Genomic DNA, 19549 nt, shown 5'->3' on the forward strand with positions numbered 1-19549 from the left:
GTTACCAGAGGACCTCGTTCATTCAACAAACATTCCTGTTGGTGTAACAGGTGCCATATATTGTACTAGGGCCTAGATATGATACCTCAAGCCATAAAGTAAAATTCTTATGCTCATATATTTCACAGACTACTAGAGAGACAGTTTGATTAGTACATCCTTAAAATATGGGAAGAAGCTGTAATGAAAACATATAAGCCATTTAATGAGAATCCCAAACAACATGGAACCAAATTTGTCTTGCTCTAGGTCAGCAATGAATTTCTTCAGGAAGGAACATTTGACTAGTGTTTTTGGAATAATAGTAGGAGTTGATCAAGCAGACCAAAGGAGATTGGCAGATGTAATACTGTGATCTATAGTAAAAAAGATATATATTTGGTGTTTTTGTCCCATTTCTGGTACAGAACTCATAACTTTTGGACTTTCCCAAATGATGAGAATGATAAAAGTGTTGTTGTTATGTTAATGAAGTGACATTTGTATCATCCATCCCCTCACCCCCTTGGGGGCTGATTGCCAAGATAACTGACCATGTGATTAGAAGTTTGGAAGTTTGGAACTTTCAGTCCCATCCTCTGGCCTCCAGGGAGGAAGAGGGACTGGAGGTTGAATCAATTGCTGAAGGCCAGTGACTTAATAAATCATGACTATGTAATGAAGCCTCCCTAAAAACCCAAAAGGACAGGGTTTAGAGAGCTGCGAGGTTGGGACTGTTTGGAGATGTGTGGAAAATGGCGCACCTGGAGAAGGCGTGGAAACTCCTCACCCTTCCCACATAGTTTGTTCTATGCATGTCTTTCATCTGGCTGTTCTGAGTTAAAGAAGTTAAATCTAATAAGTAAAATGTTTCTCTGAGTTCTGTGAGCCACTCTAGCATATTAATCAAACCCAAGGAGGAGGTCATGGGAGCTGATTTATAGCCAGGGGGTCAGAAGTACAGGTAATAACCTGGGCCTGCAACTGGCTCTGAAGTGGGATGGAGGGCAGTCTTATAAGACTGAACCCTTAACTTGTGGGATCCGATGCTATCTCTGGGTAGGCAGTGTCAGAATGGAATCGCAGAACACTCATTTGGTGTCCAGAGAATTGCTTGTTGGTGTGCTTATTCTTTATTCTGCCCAGTTTTTCCCTGTTAAGAAGCTTCTTCATCTGTCAGGAATTCCTGATAGGGGAGAGGAGCTATATTAGCTTTTTTTTCTGGTAACACTATAACTTAAGTTCTATTACACACCAATGAAACATTAGTTGAATTGGAACTCCATAGTTTTATTTTTCTATATATTTGGGATAGCTGATATTTTTAAGTGTTTTATAATCTGCATAGTGTTGCTTTTAATCAGAATTAAGTATTCCATCATTATGTTTTATTTTTATTTTAATCTAAAAATATTCCTCAATTTGCACCTATATGTCACTCAAATCTAAAATCAAGTCAGTTGGAACTAAAATCTAAAATAACATGTAATCTCTAAAAATGTAGATAAAAACAAAATTCTGTATTTACAATTTTTTTCTATTAAAGAGATATAAGCAAAATCATCTTTTTGTTTCTTTGTCAGTGTGTCCTTTGTTCCCAATGAGTACCACATCTGAAGTCAGAAGAAGCATGAATTGTAGTATGCTACACTAATTTGATCTGTTTACTTTCAGAAAGCCATATCCTAGAAGATGTCAACAAGTGTATCATAGCATTGAGAGACCAGGATGCTGATAATTTAGACCGTGCTGCAGGTGCTATCAGAGGACGGGCAGCAAGAGTTGCTCACATTGTCACAGGTGAAATGGACAGTTATGAGCCAGGAGCTTACACTGAAGGTGTGATGAGAAATGTTAACTTCCTTACAAGTACAGGTAAGTCTCAGTCCCCAATAACAGCTGCACTGTTCCTGATACTTGATTAGCAAATACCAAGCAGATCTCTACCTGTGTTGCTTGTTTTAAAATGGAGTTGCTCTCCCATCTGATAGTTCCTTGCGTCTTGTGGTTATATGATTTGAAATTTATTTCTAGAAGTAAATATTTTCATTGGGAAAAATAAATCTTTTATAAATATATGCATTATATAAATTACCCACAGGCCTTAGCCATTTATGAATGTTTATTAATGCCAGAAGTGTTAGGATATATAATTAGGCCGGATGTGATAAGTATGTAATAGTTTCCAAATTCTCCTTTAGCTGTATCATTGGTACCCCCAGGTTTTTGTTCACATTTCTTAAACAGCAAACTTATCCCGTGTTTCCAGAGAAATGCTCTGTGCCTTCTGCCACAGTCTGTTTGCAGAACAGCATTTTGTTCTTTTACATAATCTTCTTTGATTACTTAAGAAATATGGAATCATTGTTTTGGTTGCAACACCCAGGTTAATACTTTCTAAATCAACCAGTAAATGCTTATTTTGAATTACTCGTTAAAATGCATTCTTGTCTTTAACACTATTGACATTTCTCCATGAAACTTACAGAAGCATTTGAATTCAATGGATTTAGAAAAAATGGATATAATTTGAAGGAGGGCAATCAATTATTTTTAGAAGATGTCATGGCAGAAGCTTTTCCTGTGAAAACCCTTTGTGCTCTGTGAAATCCCCAGGATGAAGTTTTTTAGTAATTACCTCTTAATACTAGGGTGATGGTGCACCCGTGATTACTAAAATATTAGAAATTCTATACTTAAGTCATCGATTCTATCTAGAGAATTGTTCCTTAGGTTATGGATAGGGCATATCAAGTTTGGACAATACGTACATTCTTTAGTGAGAGTGGTAGAAGGAATGAAGATGGGTGATTTTGAGGGGACAGGAGAGGGCTGCTTCTTAAAACTAAATGACTAAGAGAAACATAACAGTCAAATAAACCTTCACTAGGGACTAGTCCTGAAGAGGTATACTGCAAGGTAAGCTGAGCAAGGTTTGTAGAGCATTAATGATTAATGTTGCTGTTTCCTAGCATCTTGATATAGAAAATCATTGATGAATCTTGGCATATAGTTTTCTCATGATCTCTTTAAAAATATTTCTAAAATAGTGAAACATTGAAGATAGGCTAAGGAAAGATGGAGGAGGTGCATCTGCAACTCTTGATGTTATATTTCCTTTTTTTTTTTTAAAGATTTTATTTATTTGAGAGAGAGAGAATGAGAGATAGAGAGCACGAGAGGGAAGAGGGTCAGAGGGAGAAGCAGACTCCCTGCCGAGCAGGGAGCCCGATGCGGGACTCGATCCCGGGACTCCAGGACCATGACCTGAACCGAAGGCAGTCGCTTAACCAACTGAGCCACCCAGGCGCCCCTTGATGTTATATTTCTATAACAACTCAAAAGCCACTGATGTTACAAATAAGGTGCATGGTAGATCTCATGTGGCACGTACCACACATACCACATAATGAGGTATGGCAATATATTTACTTAATGGAGACGATTGTGTTATGGGAGTTCTGCATCTCTTCCACAAACTAAATTTGGTCTTTCCTTATTGGTCAAATCAAGTACAGAGTTATCTGATTTTTTTTTTCTACTTTCTGAGATTGGAATTGTAAGTAAAAGAAGAATGCCTCAGGGGTTCTATTTTTAGCCAAATAAAAATTTCCTGCAGGGAACTGAATAGGTCTAGTCTACCAGGATTTTACATATATCTTGCCACTGTCTCAGTTTTTTAATCATATTAGCAGTGTCTGTGAACACACTATTATGGTCACAATGTCTACCAAGTTTACAGCTTTAGTTTTCATAAGATGGAGTTTATATCTGCTATGAACAAAGAAGCAGAAATGAAATTCTAAATTGTCCAGGATGTAAAGTGTATTGTGGGAACCCTGTTCACAATCAATTCTTAGAATCTGAAATAAGAAAATAAAAATTAAAGTTATTTACACATTTAATTACAAGTTTGTAAATAGCTTTATGATTTATAATGACCTTACACAATAACTAACCAATATGGCTACAAAATTCATTCATTCAGAAGATAGAGAAGTCCTTTTTCCTCTAATTAGTTGTATGTACTTTAATTAAAATTCTCCAGGAAAATTACGTCCTGTGCCCCAATATAATAAATATAGAATGATTCTGGGTTGTTCTGTAAATCTCAATGTAACTATAATTTATGACTTTCCAATTTTGTCATTTTAGTTTTTCAGATAATTTTTTGGTTTATCTTTGGGGAAGGATTCTCATTTTTCTATTATATGTCTAATTCCAAACTTTTCTCCAGTTTTTCTTGAAATTTATCAAAAGCATACCTCCTAAAGGGAACTCTGAGCAATAAATTAGATGAAAATGCTAATTAGATCAGTTTGATCTTAACCAAAGTTGAAATACATGAGCATTTTCCTTCCCATAGAGATATTGTCTATGAAAGATACTTCCAACTATTCTATCCTCCATAATTAAATAATGGAAGACGTTCATCTTTGTTCAGATCTGCTCGTAACTTGGACTTATTATTTATAAATAATCATCAAATTAAGTAATTGGAAATGTCATGTTTTGTGTCATGAAGCCTTAATAATTCACATTTTATCAAGTGAATGGCCTATCTATGTGGCCTGTTTTTCTTTTCTCTTATATAGTTCTCAGGTCTTGACCCTGCTTCCTGAAAATAACTTAATAAGGAGCTATTGTGAATTGTTTTTATTACTGAGACTGCCTTAACACTGCAAAATTTGCCTTAAAGTACTGTAATCAATGATGAAACCTAAGCCATGCTTATCTAAATCACAGAGTGTTTTTGGAGCACTGCACCTTTGATTTTAATCAGACTTTGTGGCTCATTAGCACATTTTCAAGATTTGATGATCTTCTAAGTGTTTTCTCAGCATTAGGAAGCAGAGCTGCCCTGTTACATTTTAGGAATTTGCATTGTTCATAAACCTGAGCAGTTGGTTTTAAGTGAAATGTAGGCAACATCTGGAATGCTGCATTTCACTCAACAGAGGCATGATTTTGTTATCTCCATGTGATATTCTTTATTCTGCCCAGTTTTTCCCTGTTATGAAGTTTCTTCATCTGTCAGGAATTCCTGATAGGGGAGAGGAACTATATTAGCTTTTTTTTTCTGTTAAGTGGCAAACTTTCTCAATTTTAATGTGAAGGCTTAGAAGTTATATTCTTAACACCAACTTCAGTTCTTTCATACTAGGCTGGGGAGAAATCTAAACAAAGAGGGGACTGATAGCAGTATTTTTTGTATCTGATTTATGGACTTTTATCAAATTCAGAAATTAGCAGGCCCCAAAGCATCTGTTGAAAACCACCAAACTCCTCCTGGTTTCAGTGTCAGCCAGTCTCATAGACCAAAACAGAGCAGGCACATATATGAACCTGACCAAGACATCCTGGTAGCATCCACTGCTGGCAACTTGTAGTAAAGGCAAGTAAAACGTCATTTATCAAGTACTTCATCAGGCCCAAACTCGAAAACTTGGACCCAGAATCGTCCCCCTAATAGAATGGAGAAGAGCCATATGGTTGCAATTTTTCTTCTTAAAAACACAATAATCTTGAGCCAACAAATATTTCCAAAATTTTCTTGTAAATTTTTCTTGTGACCAATTTAAACAATAGACTTTTAAAATGAATTTTATCTCAAAATCATTTAAAAAATTTAATAGCAGCAACTCCTATCAAATCCCTTTCATTTAATATTTTTCACATAAAAATATCCTACATTTTGTAGCCAGATTAAAACATGTTTACTTACTTTTCTTATGTTGCATCTCTGGTCTATAACCTTAAATAATTATAGGATAAAATACAAAGGTTTTAATTTTTGTAGTTTTTACACTCCATAATCCAGAAGAGGTTGAAAATTTGTGGTCCATATACTAGATATGACTCAATATTTCAGAAAAGAATTTCTATGTGTCCAGTAGAGTTTTGACCAACATAATTTTGTTTTAAGAATTAGTTTCTAATTTTACACACACACACACACATTTACCACAGATTATTGGCTTATCCTGATAAATGGGAAAGTCTGGCAATACTAGGGCAGAGTTTGCCTGGAGCTTAGTGATGTTTTCCTTTTCTTTGAGCCTGGGCCATAGTCTCCTACACTCCCTTTCATTATATATGTAGACTGCTTCACTCACTTAATTTATCTGTCTGAACTTTTTAGGCATTTGAGTTCACCTAAACATGCCTTCCTGTGTGTGTGTGTGTGTGTGTGTGTGTGTGTGTGTGTGTGTGTGTGTGTGTTTTCCTATTGTGGGCCAAAGGCACTTTCTACTCATCTAAGTTGGTAGTTTCACATTTTATTTTCACATTTTATCCATCTTTCAAGAAATAGCTTACATCCCATGTATTCTAGGAACCTTTCTTTACTCCCTCTGGCAATAGTGAATTCTTTCTGACTTCATGTATGTAGATTTTAAAGGACTTGCCATTCAGTTGAATCATTCCAGACAACTAAATGCTGTTGATGAACTCTTCAGATATACTTACATGGAAATGACTTTTCCTTCAAATAGAATGTAAGTTATAAAGAAAAGGAAACTTGTATGTCTTGTGTTTATTTGTTTCTCTTTGCATCTCTTCCAGGCCTACCATTATGTCTTGCATGTGCTAGATTAAAACAAAACAAAACAGCAAAACAACTCTTGAATTGCATCTATATGCCTGTATTAATTCTATTCCAGCAGTGAAAAGTCTTTTCTTCTCTACTGCCCCTCTAAAATTATAGTTATTTTCCAACATTTTCTCAAATGCCACCACCTTTGCATAGGAGCTTCTGATTCCTCTTCAGGTAGAAATAATTGCTCTATTATCTGTGTTACCATAGATGAGCTTGTTTTTAGTTAATGCTTATTTCACTTTTCCTTGTATCACTGTCATTTACATACAAGTTTCCCCAACTAGATTATAACATCCTTAAAGGCAGACACCGTACTTTATTATTTTTATATTCCCCAGTAGCATTTTACCCATAGTGGAGGTGTCCAAGTACTTTTACCAGCTTAAAACTTAAAATTCACTACAATATTGTACTGTGACACATTCTAATATGGTTAAGCAAGAGAACAAGTTATCATCCCAGTTCAGGAAAAGCAAAAAACAAAACTCAAAAATAGTGGACTATGTCAAAGGCTGGGGCAGAGAAAACGTCAGGGAAGTGATTAATTACTGTCCAGAGTGAGATATTAGCTACTTACAGAAAACTTGGGGTCAGATGTTTAAAAGATCCTTGGCAAGCTTTTGAACAAGGGATCGTGACTTTTATGTATTCTATTACTTATAGGAACTATCCTTGAATGGCATCTGGTACAAGATCCCACTGAACCTAATTTCATTAATGGTTCTAGCAAATCCCTGTAAGGGGTAGCAATCATGCCTTCAAATTCAGAAACTGCTGCTGGTGAACTTCTTTCCCCCTGGTAACAGTGTGAGACAGGACCTCCAGTTAGTACTTTCTTACTTTCAGCCTCAGCTCTAATCTGACACCCTTTAACACAGTCAGAGAGCATTAACAGGAAGTTTCTATCTGCTGATCATTTGGCTAACCTGGATAAACAAGTGTATCCATGCTGGTGATGCCAAAATCGGAAGTTAAATGACAACCCAGCCTCTTTATAGAAGAGGAAGATCCCATGGCTTCGGATATACTTCTGTGGCTGCAGGATTTGGGTATCCTGGGCCAGCATTGTGAATTAAAGAAAGCAGCTACTAGAACTTCTGAGTGGAAAACGTGTTTTCTGCCTAAAGAGAACTGGATTTGAATAGGATCCATATCTAGTTAGTGGGCTGAGGATACTTCTTTATCTTGCCATTTTAATTAATTGGAAATATAAGCCTGTCAGGAAAAGAGAAGAGCTATAAAAACTGAAATCTGTATATCCTGGGGATGCAAAGGCTTTTTGACCTTTTTGGTAAGGTTAGATCCTGAGAGAAGTACATGGAATAACCTAAAAAACACAGTTGATAATAACTTTATTAATAAAAAGAATACATTCATACATGGCAGAAATTTTATTATCAAAAGAGGAAATAATATAGAGTGCTTAAAGATGGATTTCAGAAAATCATAAAGAAGGCCTGAAATATTCCTACGTCTGGACTATGTAAACTATGTAACTTTGAGGCTGATGCTAAGTGAGGTATGGGTAGGAAAGGCCTAAAAGGAAGGAAACATTGGAAAAAGAAGTGGAGAATATGGACCTGCTGAGTGGATGTGTACCAGCGCAAAGAGGTTCTAGGGTCTCGTACCTTCTTTAACTCTAAAACTCCTATGACCAGGCTTTGATGCATGTTCTCCAGCCAAGGAAGATATTATCTAGAAAGAGAAATAGATCACACCTTTCTTTCTCATCTTATTTTCACATACTTTCTGTAAAAAGACTAGTTCAGATTTATTTTATGGGCCTTTATGTGGTAGGATAAATACAATAATAACTTCTATGTAAAAGGATTAGGCATGAAGTTCCAGTTTTAGCTCTGGATTCCAAACAGTGGAATCTATGGCTAGCTCGAGTAGAAAAACAGACAAACACAGGAAGATAGACTACAAGGGATGCCACACATTAGAATTCAGCTAGTCATCCCAAAGAGTAGTCATGTGAGGTGCTCTTCCATCCTCTCTGAACATTTAATGCCATTATTGGCATCCTAATGCTATAACACTGGACCCTACAGATGGTACATTCATTTGTTACCACATTCCAGACATTTCCATCAATGGAATAAAAACCTAAAGAAACTCCTGCTTTTGTCTCACTTGCCCTGAATTCAACTTCCCGAGCAGAGGCATCATATCTGGAGAGTTTAAATCATGTGCCCACACCCTGACTGTCAGTATGGGGGAGGGGGAGTTGGCAAATCCTGGCTTTGAGCTTCTGTGGAGATAGTGCTTGGCCTCACATTGAGACCCTCATACAGGCAGACTCCCTGGCACAAGAACAGGCTTTGGAGTCTGTGAGCAAAGGGATGTGGGGGTGTTAAAGAGCAGGAGAGGAGGAACATCAACAAGGAAGTAAAGGGACCCAAAGAAGGGAAATTGAGGACTGACTTTACCAACTTACATTGGTCATCATCTATGTCAGGACAACAGAAATGCTGCCATAATCACCCAGTTAGGAGCACTGCCTTTCAACATCTTGTTGCCGAACCCAATCTTTTTGATGGTCTATAAAACTTAAAGACAAGTATAAAAGCATGCTTTATTCCTGATAAATGTATTAAATGAGGTATTATGGTAGCACTTCAAATCTAAGTATGTTCCAGGGTGGATGTGCCTTAGCAGAATATCTGATGTGAATGAGATTCTGCTGCCAAGAGAGTGCCAAAAGTAGACATATAGGAATCTGAAGTCTGGGGAAAAAGTGATAAAAACATTTATCCTTCAATGATTTCTTCCTTTGTTCTTTAATAACAATGACAAGAAAACAGTAATGGGATTGTATCCTATTATTGTTCACATGTACAGTGAAACTGTATCAAAATATATGATTTTGTTTTAAATCCAAAGGATGGGGAGTTTGACTTCATTTATTTTAAGATCTATTAAGTACTAAATATTTTTTGTAACATAAACCAGTGTCTTCTAAAATCATAGTGTGTACATAGCCCCTGGGAAAGAGTAGTGGCTATTTAAAGCCAGAGGGAATCAGAGGCTCTGGAGTCCTAAAGAGTGTTAGGTCCCTCCCAGCAATCCTGAGAGCTACAGGGATGAATACCTTAACACATCAATAACCCACTCAATCACACCCCTGTCACAACACAGGAAGTTCTGGGCTAGGCTATTATCTACTAGGTAATCAGACAATTAAGTCTCTCTATAGGAGAATTACTGTAAAATGTTTTGAGAGCTTTAAGATAGTATATGTTTTTTTTTTTAAATGTAGACAAATATCTGGCAGGAGTCTCCTTCCTTCTACTCCATCTTGAAAGTCAGATTTATGAAACTAATGAAATAACTCCCTTTAGTCATTACAAATATCTATTTCATGTATTAATAGCCCTCGGTGGTAAAGATAGTTAATTTTACTTTTTTAGAGATCTTAATATGTAGTCTGGAAAGTCTGGTTATATATTTATTGATGTGAGCTGGTAAAAGTTTACATACTCATCTGTAAAACTAAATTTGAGATTCAAGTTCACTGAGACTAGAAAATAAACTGAGGTGGTAGGTCTCTCAGATTTTCTTTTCTCTGGCTTTGAAGTGAGCATTAACCATGTGAATGTATAAATCAGATTGCATTTCCTCTGGTGTTAAATAATTGGTGCAGATAGTAGAGCTTAATTGGCAATAGTTTTAGCCATTTCATCTCCAGCCTCTCTTTCCCAACTGTCTTTCATACCATTTTTTTTCCTGGGATCCTTTAAATGTAGTCCTGGTTGTGTGGGCATACCACAAGGGACATGAGGACATTGCCCCCTTTCCAAGATGAGAGTATGTGTAGTGAGTGAAGATTTAAGCATTTCTAAGGTAAATAGCACCTATAGCTGTTGGCAGAAGAAGACAGTATTGCATTTATATTATTAAGCTTTATGGCTATAAAAGCACATGCTGAAAAATCCTATCATTGTAAAGACAAAAACAAATTATCAGGCTCCCATCTTCAAATAACAGGGCTAGCTACAAGCTTTGTTAATAGATGTGAGTATTTTCTTCAGTGAAGTCAACAAGTTGTTTATCATAATTGGGTGAGTTAAAGATTATTTCACCTCTTGGTACAAACTATAAACTTGGGAAAAACTATAAACATATTCTGTATCTCAGGATTTTCAATGGAGGAAGAAGAGATGATTTGACTGAAGGAAGAAAGGGTATTTTCAATGACAGCCACAGTTGGGAGAACAAGACCAGGAGCAGATCAAGTGGAATAAACATTGGTCAGTTTTCCATTAACCAACTCAGTGAGGATAGAGATGGTTCAAGAAAAAACAAAGAAATTTTAGGCAACTGGAAATTCTTTCTCACCGTGTGCCCATGCTGATTTCTGCTGACATATATTTTCATTTCCCAAGTTAAATTTTCAAGCTAGTGGTAATTGCAACTTCCTCTTTCATCAATTACAAAAGAAAGTATTACTGTTTAACAATCCCACATAGCAGGCTAAGGACCTTGGAACAAGTTTCTTCTGAAATGTATTAGTAACCCAGTGGTACCTTGGAAAATGTATTATATTCTGGTGATCATCCACTATTTACTTTTAGTGTGTGCCAAAATCTGTAGCAGTTAAAGTTAAGTGAACAATTTATATTATAAAATTTCTCTGCTGATGTAGGGGTTTTTAAAGGTATCATTTATTATAAACACTGCTGGCAGTATTTCTTTAAGGTTCCAGATATTCTAAAGTCTATATTGAGTGTAGGTTACAGTGATCTAAGAAAGGCTATGTGCATTCTTTTACCACTTGCCTCAAAATTCCTATGTAACCAGAAAGAGGAGTTGAGTATTGATAAAAAAAATAATAATAATAATAAAAATTGAGGGAAGAAGCAGTAAGTTAAAATATTATACTTCTCTTACCATCTCTCCTAATTTATTCTTCTTTCTACCAAGTGTACTTCTGTATGGGAATTGTTTATTATTTGTGTTTATTAATATATTTATGCTGGGGCACCTGGGTGGCTCAGTCAGTTAAGCAACTGCCTTCAGCTCAAGTCACAGTCCTGGACTCCCGGGATGGAGGTCTGCATCTCATCCGGCTCCCTGCTCAGCGGGGAGTCTGCTTCTCTCTCTGCCCCTCCCCCTGCTTGTGCTCTCTCTCAAATAAATAAATAAAATATTAAAAAAATATATTTATCCTATCTTCACAATTATAATCAAATAATTTTGAGATCAGAGGCTTAAAATGTGTTTTTTCCCCCCTGTTTTTTATCTATTAAAAAAGTTAGCAAGAAGGCAGACTGACAGATATATCTATCCCACCTTTGTTTAACATCCCTTTAAAATAAGAGTAAAGGGACACAAAGGGGAACAAACCCATAGTAACAAATGCATGGGTGTGGTTTCATCAGGAAAAAACTGAACCTGGAAGATAGAAAGTATCTGGAAACATGCAGATCGAAGAAAGAAAGCAAACCCCTCAATCCAGAATATGCACAAACAGAGGTCATCAAAGAGATTAAGGTTCCATCTTGCCTGATACTGACTGACCAGCAACAGTGGATTCTGGAAAGCAACGAAGCAATGGCTTCACATTCAGTGAACAAATTAGTTTGAACTTAGAATACTACATTCATCCAAAATGTGTGGTAAAATAAAAAGTTTTTGTCTGCATAAGAACCCAGAGTATCTAAGTTCCACATATTCTTTTTGAGAAATAAGTTGAAAAGACAAACAAGAGGAAAAAACAGACCTAGTAAGAGATGGAAAACTGATCGTGAATCTAACTCAGGAATGTAATGGATAAAATGACAAGATGGCAGATCCCTAGTAGGTCTATAAAGTGATCCAAAATAGAACAGAAAGTCAAGAGACTGCAAGAAAAAAAAAATTCTGAAAAGAGCCTGGAGTACATTCAGACAAAGAAAATCATTCAATCACTCACATGATAAAGAAAGCAATTCACTATCCTCTTTAAAAGATATTAGGACAGAAATCCCACCCAGCAGGCTTAGAATATCAGGAACCTAACTATAGAATTTTAAAACTTTATAACTTTGATTGTATTGTTATCAGCTTATACTTAACTATTTATATTTGTTTATTGTTTATATTTGTCATGTGTTTTGTCTTTGTCAAAAAACAGATTTCTTACATGGTAAATATCTTTGCACATTATGAATTTATATCTAAATATATTATGCATAAATGTCATATGCACACATGTACATACATACACATATGTTTATATCCATTTATAATACTATAGTATATATGGATATATTATTTTATCATATCACTTATTATATTTAATATTATAACTCTGTGCAAGTACACATGCTATATTATATGTAAAATAATTATTTTGTGTTTATTAGTCATAGTGGAAAATAGAGTTATCTTGCAGCATGACTGGGACATCTCCAGGGCTGTCTGGAAATCTGGTACTGACTGTTGGCTACAATAAAGATGATGGACTAACTAGTAATTTAGAATGTGTTTATTGGTGGCTTACACGATTGATGGCTTACACTTGTTTAACTAGTAACATTGCTCAGCTTGGCTATATGACCAGTGGGACATAAAAGACTCTACTGGAATCTTTTGCCTGAACTCTCCCAAACCCGCACTTCTTTGCATATATTTTGATGGTTCATAATGCAGAAAATGAAGTGCATTCTGTGTGATTAAGAAAGGACTCTGTATAGATGTGCCTACAAATCTCCAGGTCTTGATGCTGGCTGGCACATTGTATTTCCTGTTTTGCTGTATTCTTGAATAAGTTTCATGTGAGTATGTTCTATAGAATTTTCCAAACTCTTTTAATTATAAAATCTTGTGTAACTATTGCATCATAACTCATTTACCACCCCCAAATGTATTTGAAGATACCAATAAAAGCACACACACATAGTCACTCTCACACACCTACTTTTTTTAAAGATTTTATTTATTTATTTATCAGAGAGAGAGAGAGAGAGAAGGAACAGAGGGAGGGGCAGAAGGAAAGGGAGAAGCAGACTCTCCACTGAGCTGGAAGCCCAACATGGGGTTTGAGGTGGGGCTCAATCCCAGAATCCCAGGACCCTGGGATCATGACCTGAGCCGAAAGCAGATGCTTAACCTACTGAGCCACCCCTGAGCTCCTCACATATCTACTTTAATCACACAGAATAAGACAGGTTTTGTTGTTAATTGCTTTTTTTTCCCCTTTTTTGGAAGTCCTCGGTAAGCTTTCATAATTGGATATAATGCACCCTGAATTGATGAATCATCCTTTGTTTTGTTTTTTTTTTTCCTGACATATTTTCAAGCTCTGAAACCTTAGTGGCTAAACTTTTATTTTATTTAGAATAATTGACTTACACAATATATCCCAATAGTGAATCAACAAGCCTTTCTCATCAGTGCTGACTCAGCCTTTTGTGGCTTGTTTCCTCCAGTACTGTGATCTGTCTGCCAAATTACCATTTCATTACCCTGCTGACTTAAAAACTGTATGATAGCAAAACTTACCCTCTCTATATTAATTATCTATTGCTGCATAAAAAATTACCCTAAAATTTAGCAAATGAAGACAACAAACATTTACTGTCTCACTGTTTCTGAGAGTCAGGAATCTGGAAGCAGCTTACCTGGGTGGTTCTGGCTCAGGGGCTCTCATGAGTTTGCAGTTAAGCTGTTGGCCAGGGTTGCCCTCATCCAAATCTCAACCAGGGCTGAAGGATCTGCTTCCAAGCTCATTCACATGGCTGTTAGCAGGAGACTTCAGTTTCCTGCTATGTGTGCCTCTTCATATGCTGCCTGAGTGTTCTCACAGTATGGCACCTGGCTTCCCTCAGAGTGAGCAATCCAAACAAGGGAGAGAGTAAAAGAAAGAGAGAGCCTAGGGTGGAAGTCACCTTTTTGTATAATCTAATTTCTGAGGTGGTATACCATCATTTTTCCTATATTCAATTTGTTAAAAGGCAGTTACTAAGTTCAATGGATTACTAAGCCACTTGAAGACAGAGTATAAGTATCAGGATTCAAGGTCATTGGGCCATTTAACAGATTGCTTACCATACTTATAATTTTTTTTTTGTTTTTTTACTTTTTTAAATTAACATATAATATATTATTTGTTCAGGGGTACAGGTCTGTGATTCAACAGTCTTAAACAATTCAGAGTGCTCACCATAGCACATACCCTCCCCAGTGTCCATCACCCAACCACCCTATTCTTCCCACCCCCCTACACTCCAGGAATCCTCAGTTTGTTTCCTGAGAATAAGAGTCTCTTATGGTTTGTCTCCCTCTCTGATTTCATCTTATTTCATTTTTCCCCCTCCCTTCCACTATGATCCACTGTCTTGTTTATCAAATTCCTCGTATCAGTGAGATCATATGATAATTGTCTCTCTCTGATTGACTTATTTCATGCAGCATAATACCCTCTAGTTCCATCCATGTTGTTGCAAATGGCAAGATTTCATTTTTTGCTGGCTGCATAGTATTCCATTGTATATATATATACCACTGCTTCTTTATCCATTCATCTGTTGATGGATATCTAGGCTTTTTCCATAGTTTGGCTATTGTAGACATTGCTGCTATAAACATTGAGGTGCAGGTGCCCCTTCAGATCACTACATTTGTATCTTTGGGGTAAATACCCAGTAGTGCAATTGCTGGATCATAGGGTAGCTCTATTTTCAACTTTTTGAGGAACCTCCATACTGTTTTCCAGAGTGGCTGCACCAGCTTGCATTCCCACCAACAGTATAGGAGGGTTCCCCTTTCTCCGCATCCTCACTATTTCTGTCATTTCCTACTTGTTAATTTTAGCCATTCTGACTGGTGTGAGGTGGTATCTCATTGGGGTTTGATTTGGATTTCCCTGATGCTGAGTGATGCTGAGCACTTTTTCATGTGTCTGTTGGCCATTTGGATGTCTTCTTTGCAAAAGTGTCTGTTCATATCTTCTGCCCATTTCTTGATTGGATTATTTGTTCTTTGGATGTTGAGTTTGATAACTTCTTTATAGATTTTAGATACTGGTTCTTAATCTGATATGTCATTTGTAAATAATCTTCTCCCACTCTGTCGGTTGTCTTTTGGTTTTGTTGATTGTTTCCATTGCTGTGCAAAAACTTTTTATCTTGATAAAGTTCCAAAGTTCAATTTTGCCCTTTCATCCCTTGCCTTTGGCGATGTTTCTAGGAGGAAGTAGCTGCAGATGGGGTTGGAGAGGTTGCTGCCTGGGTTCTCCTCAAGGATATTAATGGATTCCTGTCTCACATTCAAGTCTTTCATCCATTTTGAGTCTATTTTGTGTGTGGTGTAGGAAAATAGTCCAGTTTCATTCTTCTGCATGTGGCTGTCCAATTTTCCCAACACCATTTGTTGAAGAGACTGTCTTTTTTCCATTGGACATTCTTTCCTGCTTTGTCAGAGATTAGTTGACCATAGAGTTGAGGTCCATTTCTGGACTCCCTATTCTGCTTCATTGATCAATGTGTCTGTTTTTGTGCCAGTACTATACTGTCTTGATGATGACAGCTTTGTAATAGACCTTGAAGTCCGGAATTGTGATGCCACCGGCTTTGCTTTTCTTTTTCAACATCCCTCTGGCTATTCGGGGTCTTTTCTGGTTCCACACAAATTTGAGGATTATTTGTTCCATCTTTGAAAAAGGTTGATGGTACTTTGATAGGCATTGGATTAAATGTGTAGATTGCTCTAGGTAGCATAGACAGTTTCACAATATTTGTTCTTCCAATCCATGAGCATGGAACGTTTTTCTATTTCTTTGTGTCTTCCTCAATTTCTTTCATGAGTATTCTATAGTTTTCTGAGTACAGATTCTTTGCCTCTTTGGTTAGATTTATTCCTAGATAGCTTATGGTTTTGGGTGCAACTATAAATGGGATCGACTCCTTAATTTCTCTTTCTTCTGTCTCATTGTTGGTATATAGGAATGCCACTGATTTCTGTGAATTGATTTTATATCCTGCCACTTTACTGAATTCCTGTATGAGTTCTAGCAGTTTTGGGGAAGAATCTTTTGGGTTTTCCACATACAGTATCATATCATCTGCAAAGAGTGAGAGTTTGATTTCTTCTTTGCCGATTCAGATGTCTTTTATTTCTTTTTGTTGTCTGATTGCTGAGGCTAGGATTTCTAGTACTATGTTGAATAGCAGTGGTGATAGTAGATATCCCTACTGTGTTTCTTAACTTAGGGGAAGAGCTCTCAGTTTTTCCCCATTGAGAATGATACTTGCTGTGGGTTTTTCATAGTTGGATTTTTGATATTGAGGAATGTACCCTCTATCCCTACACTGTGAAGATTTTTAATCAAGAAAGGATGTTGTACTAATGAATGGATAAAGAAAAGTGGTATATATATGTACAATGGAATATTATGCAGCCATCAAAAGGAATGAGATCTTGCCATTTGCAAAGATGTGGATGGAATGAAGGGTGTTATGCTGAGTGAAATGAGTCAGAAAAACACATGTATATATGACCTCACTGATATGAGGAATTCTTAATCTCAGGAAACAAACTGAGGGTTGCTGGAGTGAGGGTGGGGTGGGAGGGATGGGGTGGCTGGGTGATAGACATTGGGGAGGGTATGTGCTATGGTGATCGCTGTGAATTGTGCAAGACTGTTGAATCACAGATCAGTACCTCTGAAACAAATAATGTGATATATGTTAAAAAAAAAAAGAAGATAGCAGGAGGGGAAGAATGAAGGGGGGTAAATCGGAGGGGGAGACGAACCATGAGAGATGATGAACTCTGAAAGGAAAACTGAGGGTTCTAGAGGGGAGGGGGTTGGGGGGATGGGTTAGCCTGGTGGTGGGTATTAAGGAAGGCATGTTCTTCATGGAGCACTGGGTGTTATACACAAACAATGAATCATGGAACACTACATCACAAACTAATGATGTAATATATGGTGATTAACATAACAATAAAAAAGAAAGAATGCTGTACTTTGTCAAAGGCTTTTTCTGCATCTATTGAGAGGACCATATGGTTCTTGTTCTTTCTTTTATTAATGTATTGTATCACATTGATTGATTTGCGGATGTTGAATCAACTTTGCAGCCCAGGGATAAATCCCACTTTGTCGTGGTGAATAATCCTTTTAATGTACTGTTGGATCCTATTGGCCAGTATTTTGGTGAGAATTTTTGCATCCAGGTTCATCAGGGATATTGGTCTGTAATTCTCCTTTTTGATGAGATCTTTGTCTGGTTTTGGGATCAAGGTAATGGTGGCCTCAAACGAGTTTGGAAGTTTTCCTTCCATTTCTATTTTTAGAACAGTTTCAGAAGAATAGGTACTAATTCTTTAAATGTTTGATAGAATTCCTCTGGGAAGCCATCTGGCCCTGGGCTCTTGTTTGTTGGGAGATTTTTGCTGACTGCTTCAATTTCCTTAGTGGTTATATGTCTGTTCAGGCTTTCTATTTCTTCAGTTTTGGTAGTTGATACATCTCTAGGAATGCATCCATTTTTTCCAGATTATCTAATTTGCTGGCATAGAGTTGCTCATAATATGTTCTTATAATTGTTTGTATTTCTTTGGTGTTGGTTGTGATCTCTCCTCTTTCATTCATGATTTTGTTGATTTGGGTCCTTTCTCTTTTCTTTTTGATAAGTCTGGCCAGGGGTTTATCAATCTTGTTAAATCTTTCAAAGAACCAGGCTCCTAGTTTCGTTGATCTGTTCTACTGTTCTTTTGGTTTCTAGTTCATTGATTTCTGCTCTGACCTTTATTATCTCTCTTGTTCTGTTGGGTTTAGGCTTTATTTGCTGTTCTTTTCCATCTACTTTAGGTGTAGGGTTAGGTTGTGTATTTGAGACCTTTCTTGTTTCTTGAGAAAGGCTGGTATTGCTATATACTTTCCTCTCAGGACTGCCTTTGCTGTAACCCAAAGATTTTGAACAGTTGTGTTTTCATTTTCATTGGTTTCCATGAATTTTTTAAGTTCTTTAATTTCCTGGTTGACCCATTCATTCTTTAGTAGGATGCTCTTTAGCCTTCATGTATTTGAGTTCTTTCCAACTTTCTTCTTGTGTTTGAGTTCTAGTTTCAAAGCATTGTAGTCTGAAAATATGCAGGGAATGATCCCAATCTTTTGGTACTAGTTGAGACCTGAATTGTGACCCAGGTTTTGATCTATTCTGGAGAATGTTCCATGGGCACTAGAGAAGAATGTGTATTCTGTTACTTTGGGATGGAATGTTCTGAATATATCTATGAAGTTCATCTGGTCCAGTGTGTCCTTTAAAGCCTTTATTTCCTTTTTGATATTTTTCTTAGATGATCTATCCACTTCAGTGAGGGGGATGTTAAACTCTGCTACTATTATTGTTTTATTGTCATTGTGTTTCTTTGATTTTATTATCAATTTGCTTCTCCCATGTTAGGGGCATAGATATTTAAAATTGTTAGATCTTGTTGTATAGACCCTTTAAGTATGATATAGTGTCCTTCCTCATCTCTTACTATAGTCTTTGGTTTAAAATGTAATTTGTCTGGTATAAGGATTGCCACCCCAGCTTTCTTTTGATGTCCTTCTGATGAGGGTGTTTTCCACCCCCTCACTTTCAATCTGGAGGTGTCTTTGGATCTAAAATGGGTCTCTTGCAGATAGCATGTCAAAGGATCTTGTGTTTTTTTTATCCAGTCTGATAGCCTGTGTCTTTTGATTGGGGCATTTAGCCCATTTTACATTCAGGGTAACTATTGAAAGATATGAATTTAGTGCCATTGTATTGCCTGTAAGGTGACTGTTACTGTATATTGTCTGTGTTCCTTTCTGATCTATGTTACTTTTAGGCTCTCTCTTTGCTTAGAGGAGCCCTCTCAATATTTCTTGTAGGGCTGGTTTTGTGTTCGCAAATTCCTTTAGTTTTTGTTTGTCCTGGAAGCTTTTTATCTCCCCTTCTATTTTCAATGACAGCCTAGCTGGATATAGTATTCTTGGCTGCAATATTTTTC

The 19549-nt window shown here is 36.7% G+C and overlaps 1 protein-coding gene across 1 annotated transcript in view; it reads left to right on the plus strand.

Moving 5' to 3' along the window:
- CTNNA3 (catenin alpha 3) overlaps positions 1 to 19549 on the plus strand; it is a 1824697-nt gene that overhangs the window by 1344088 nt on the left and 461060 nt on the right. The window contains exon 11 of the mRNA XM_028109632.2: positions 1654 to 1854. Coding sequence (XP_027965433.1) covers positions 1654 to 1854 — 201 coding nt within the window. The remainder of the gene's footprint in view (positions 1 to 1653; positions 1855 to 19549) is intronic.

This window comes from Eumetopias jubatus, unplaced genomic scaffold, assembly GCF_037043125.1.
Source record: "Eumetopias jubatus isolate StellerSeaLion01/CBP00866 unplaced genomic scaffold, mEumJub1_p1.0 scaffold_17, whole genome shotgun sequence".
Classification (NCBI taxonomy): Eukaryota; Metazoa; Chordata; class Mammalia; order Carnivora; family Otariidae; genus Eumetopias; species Eumetopias jubatus.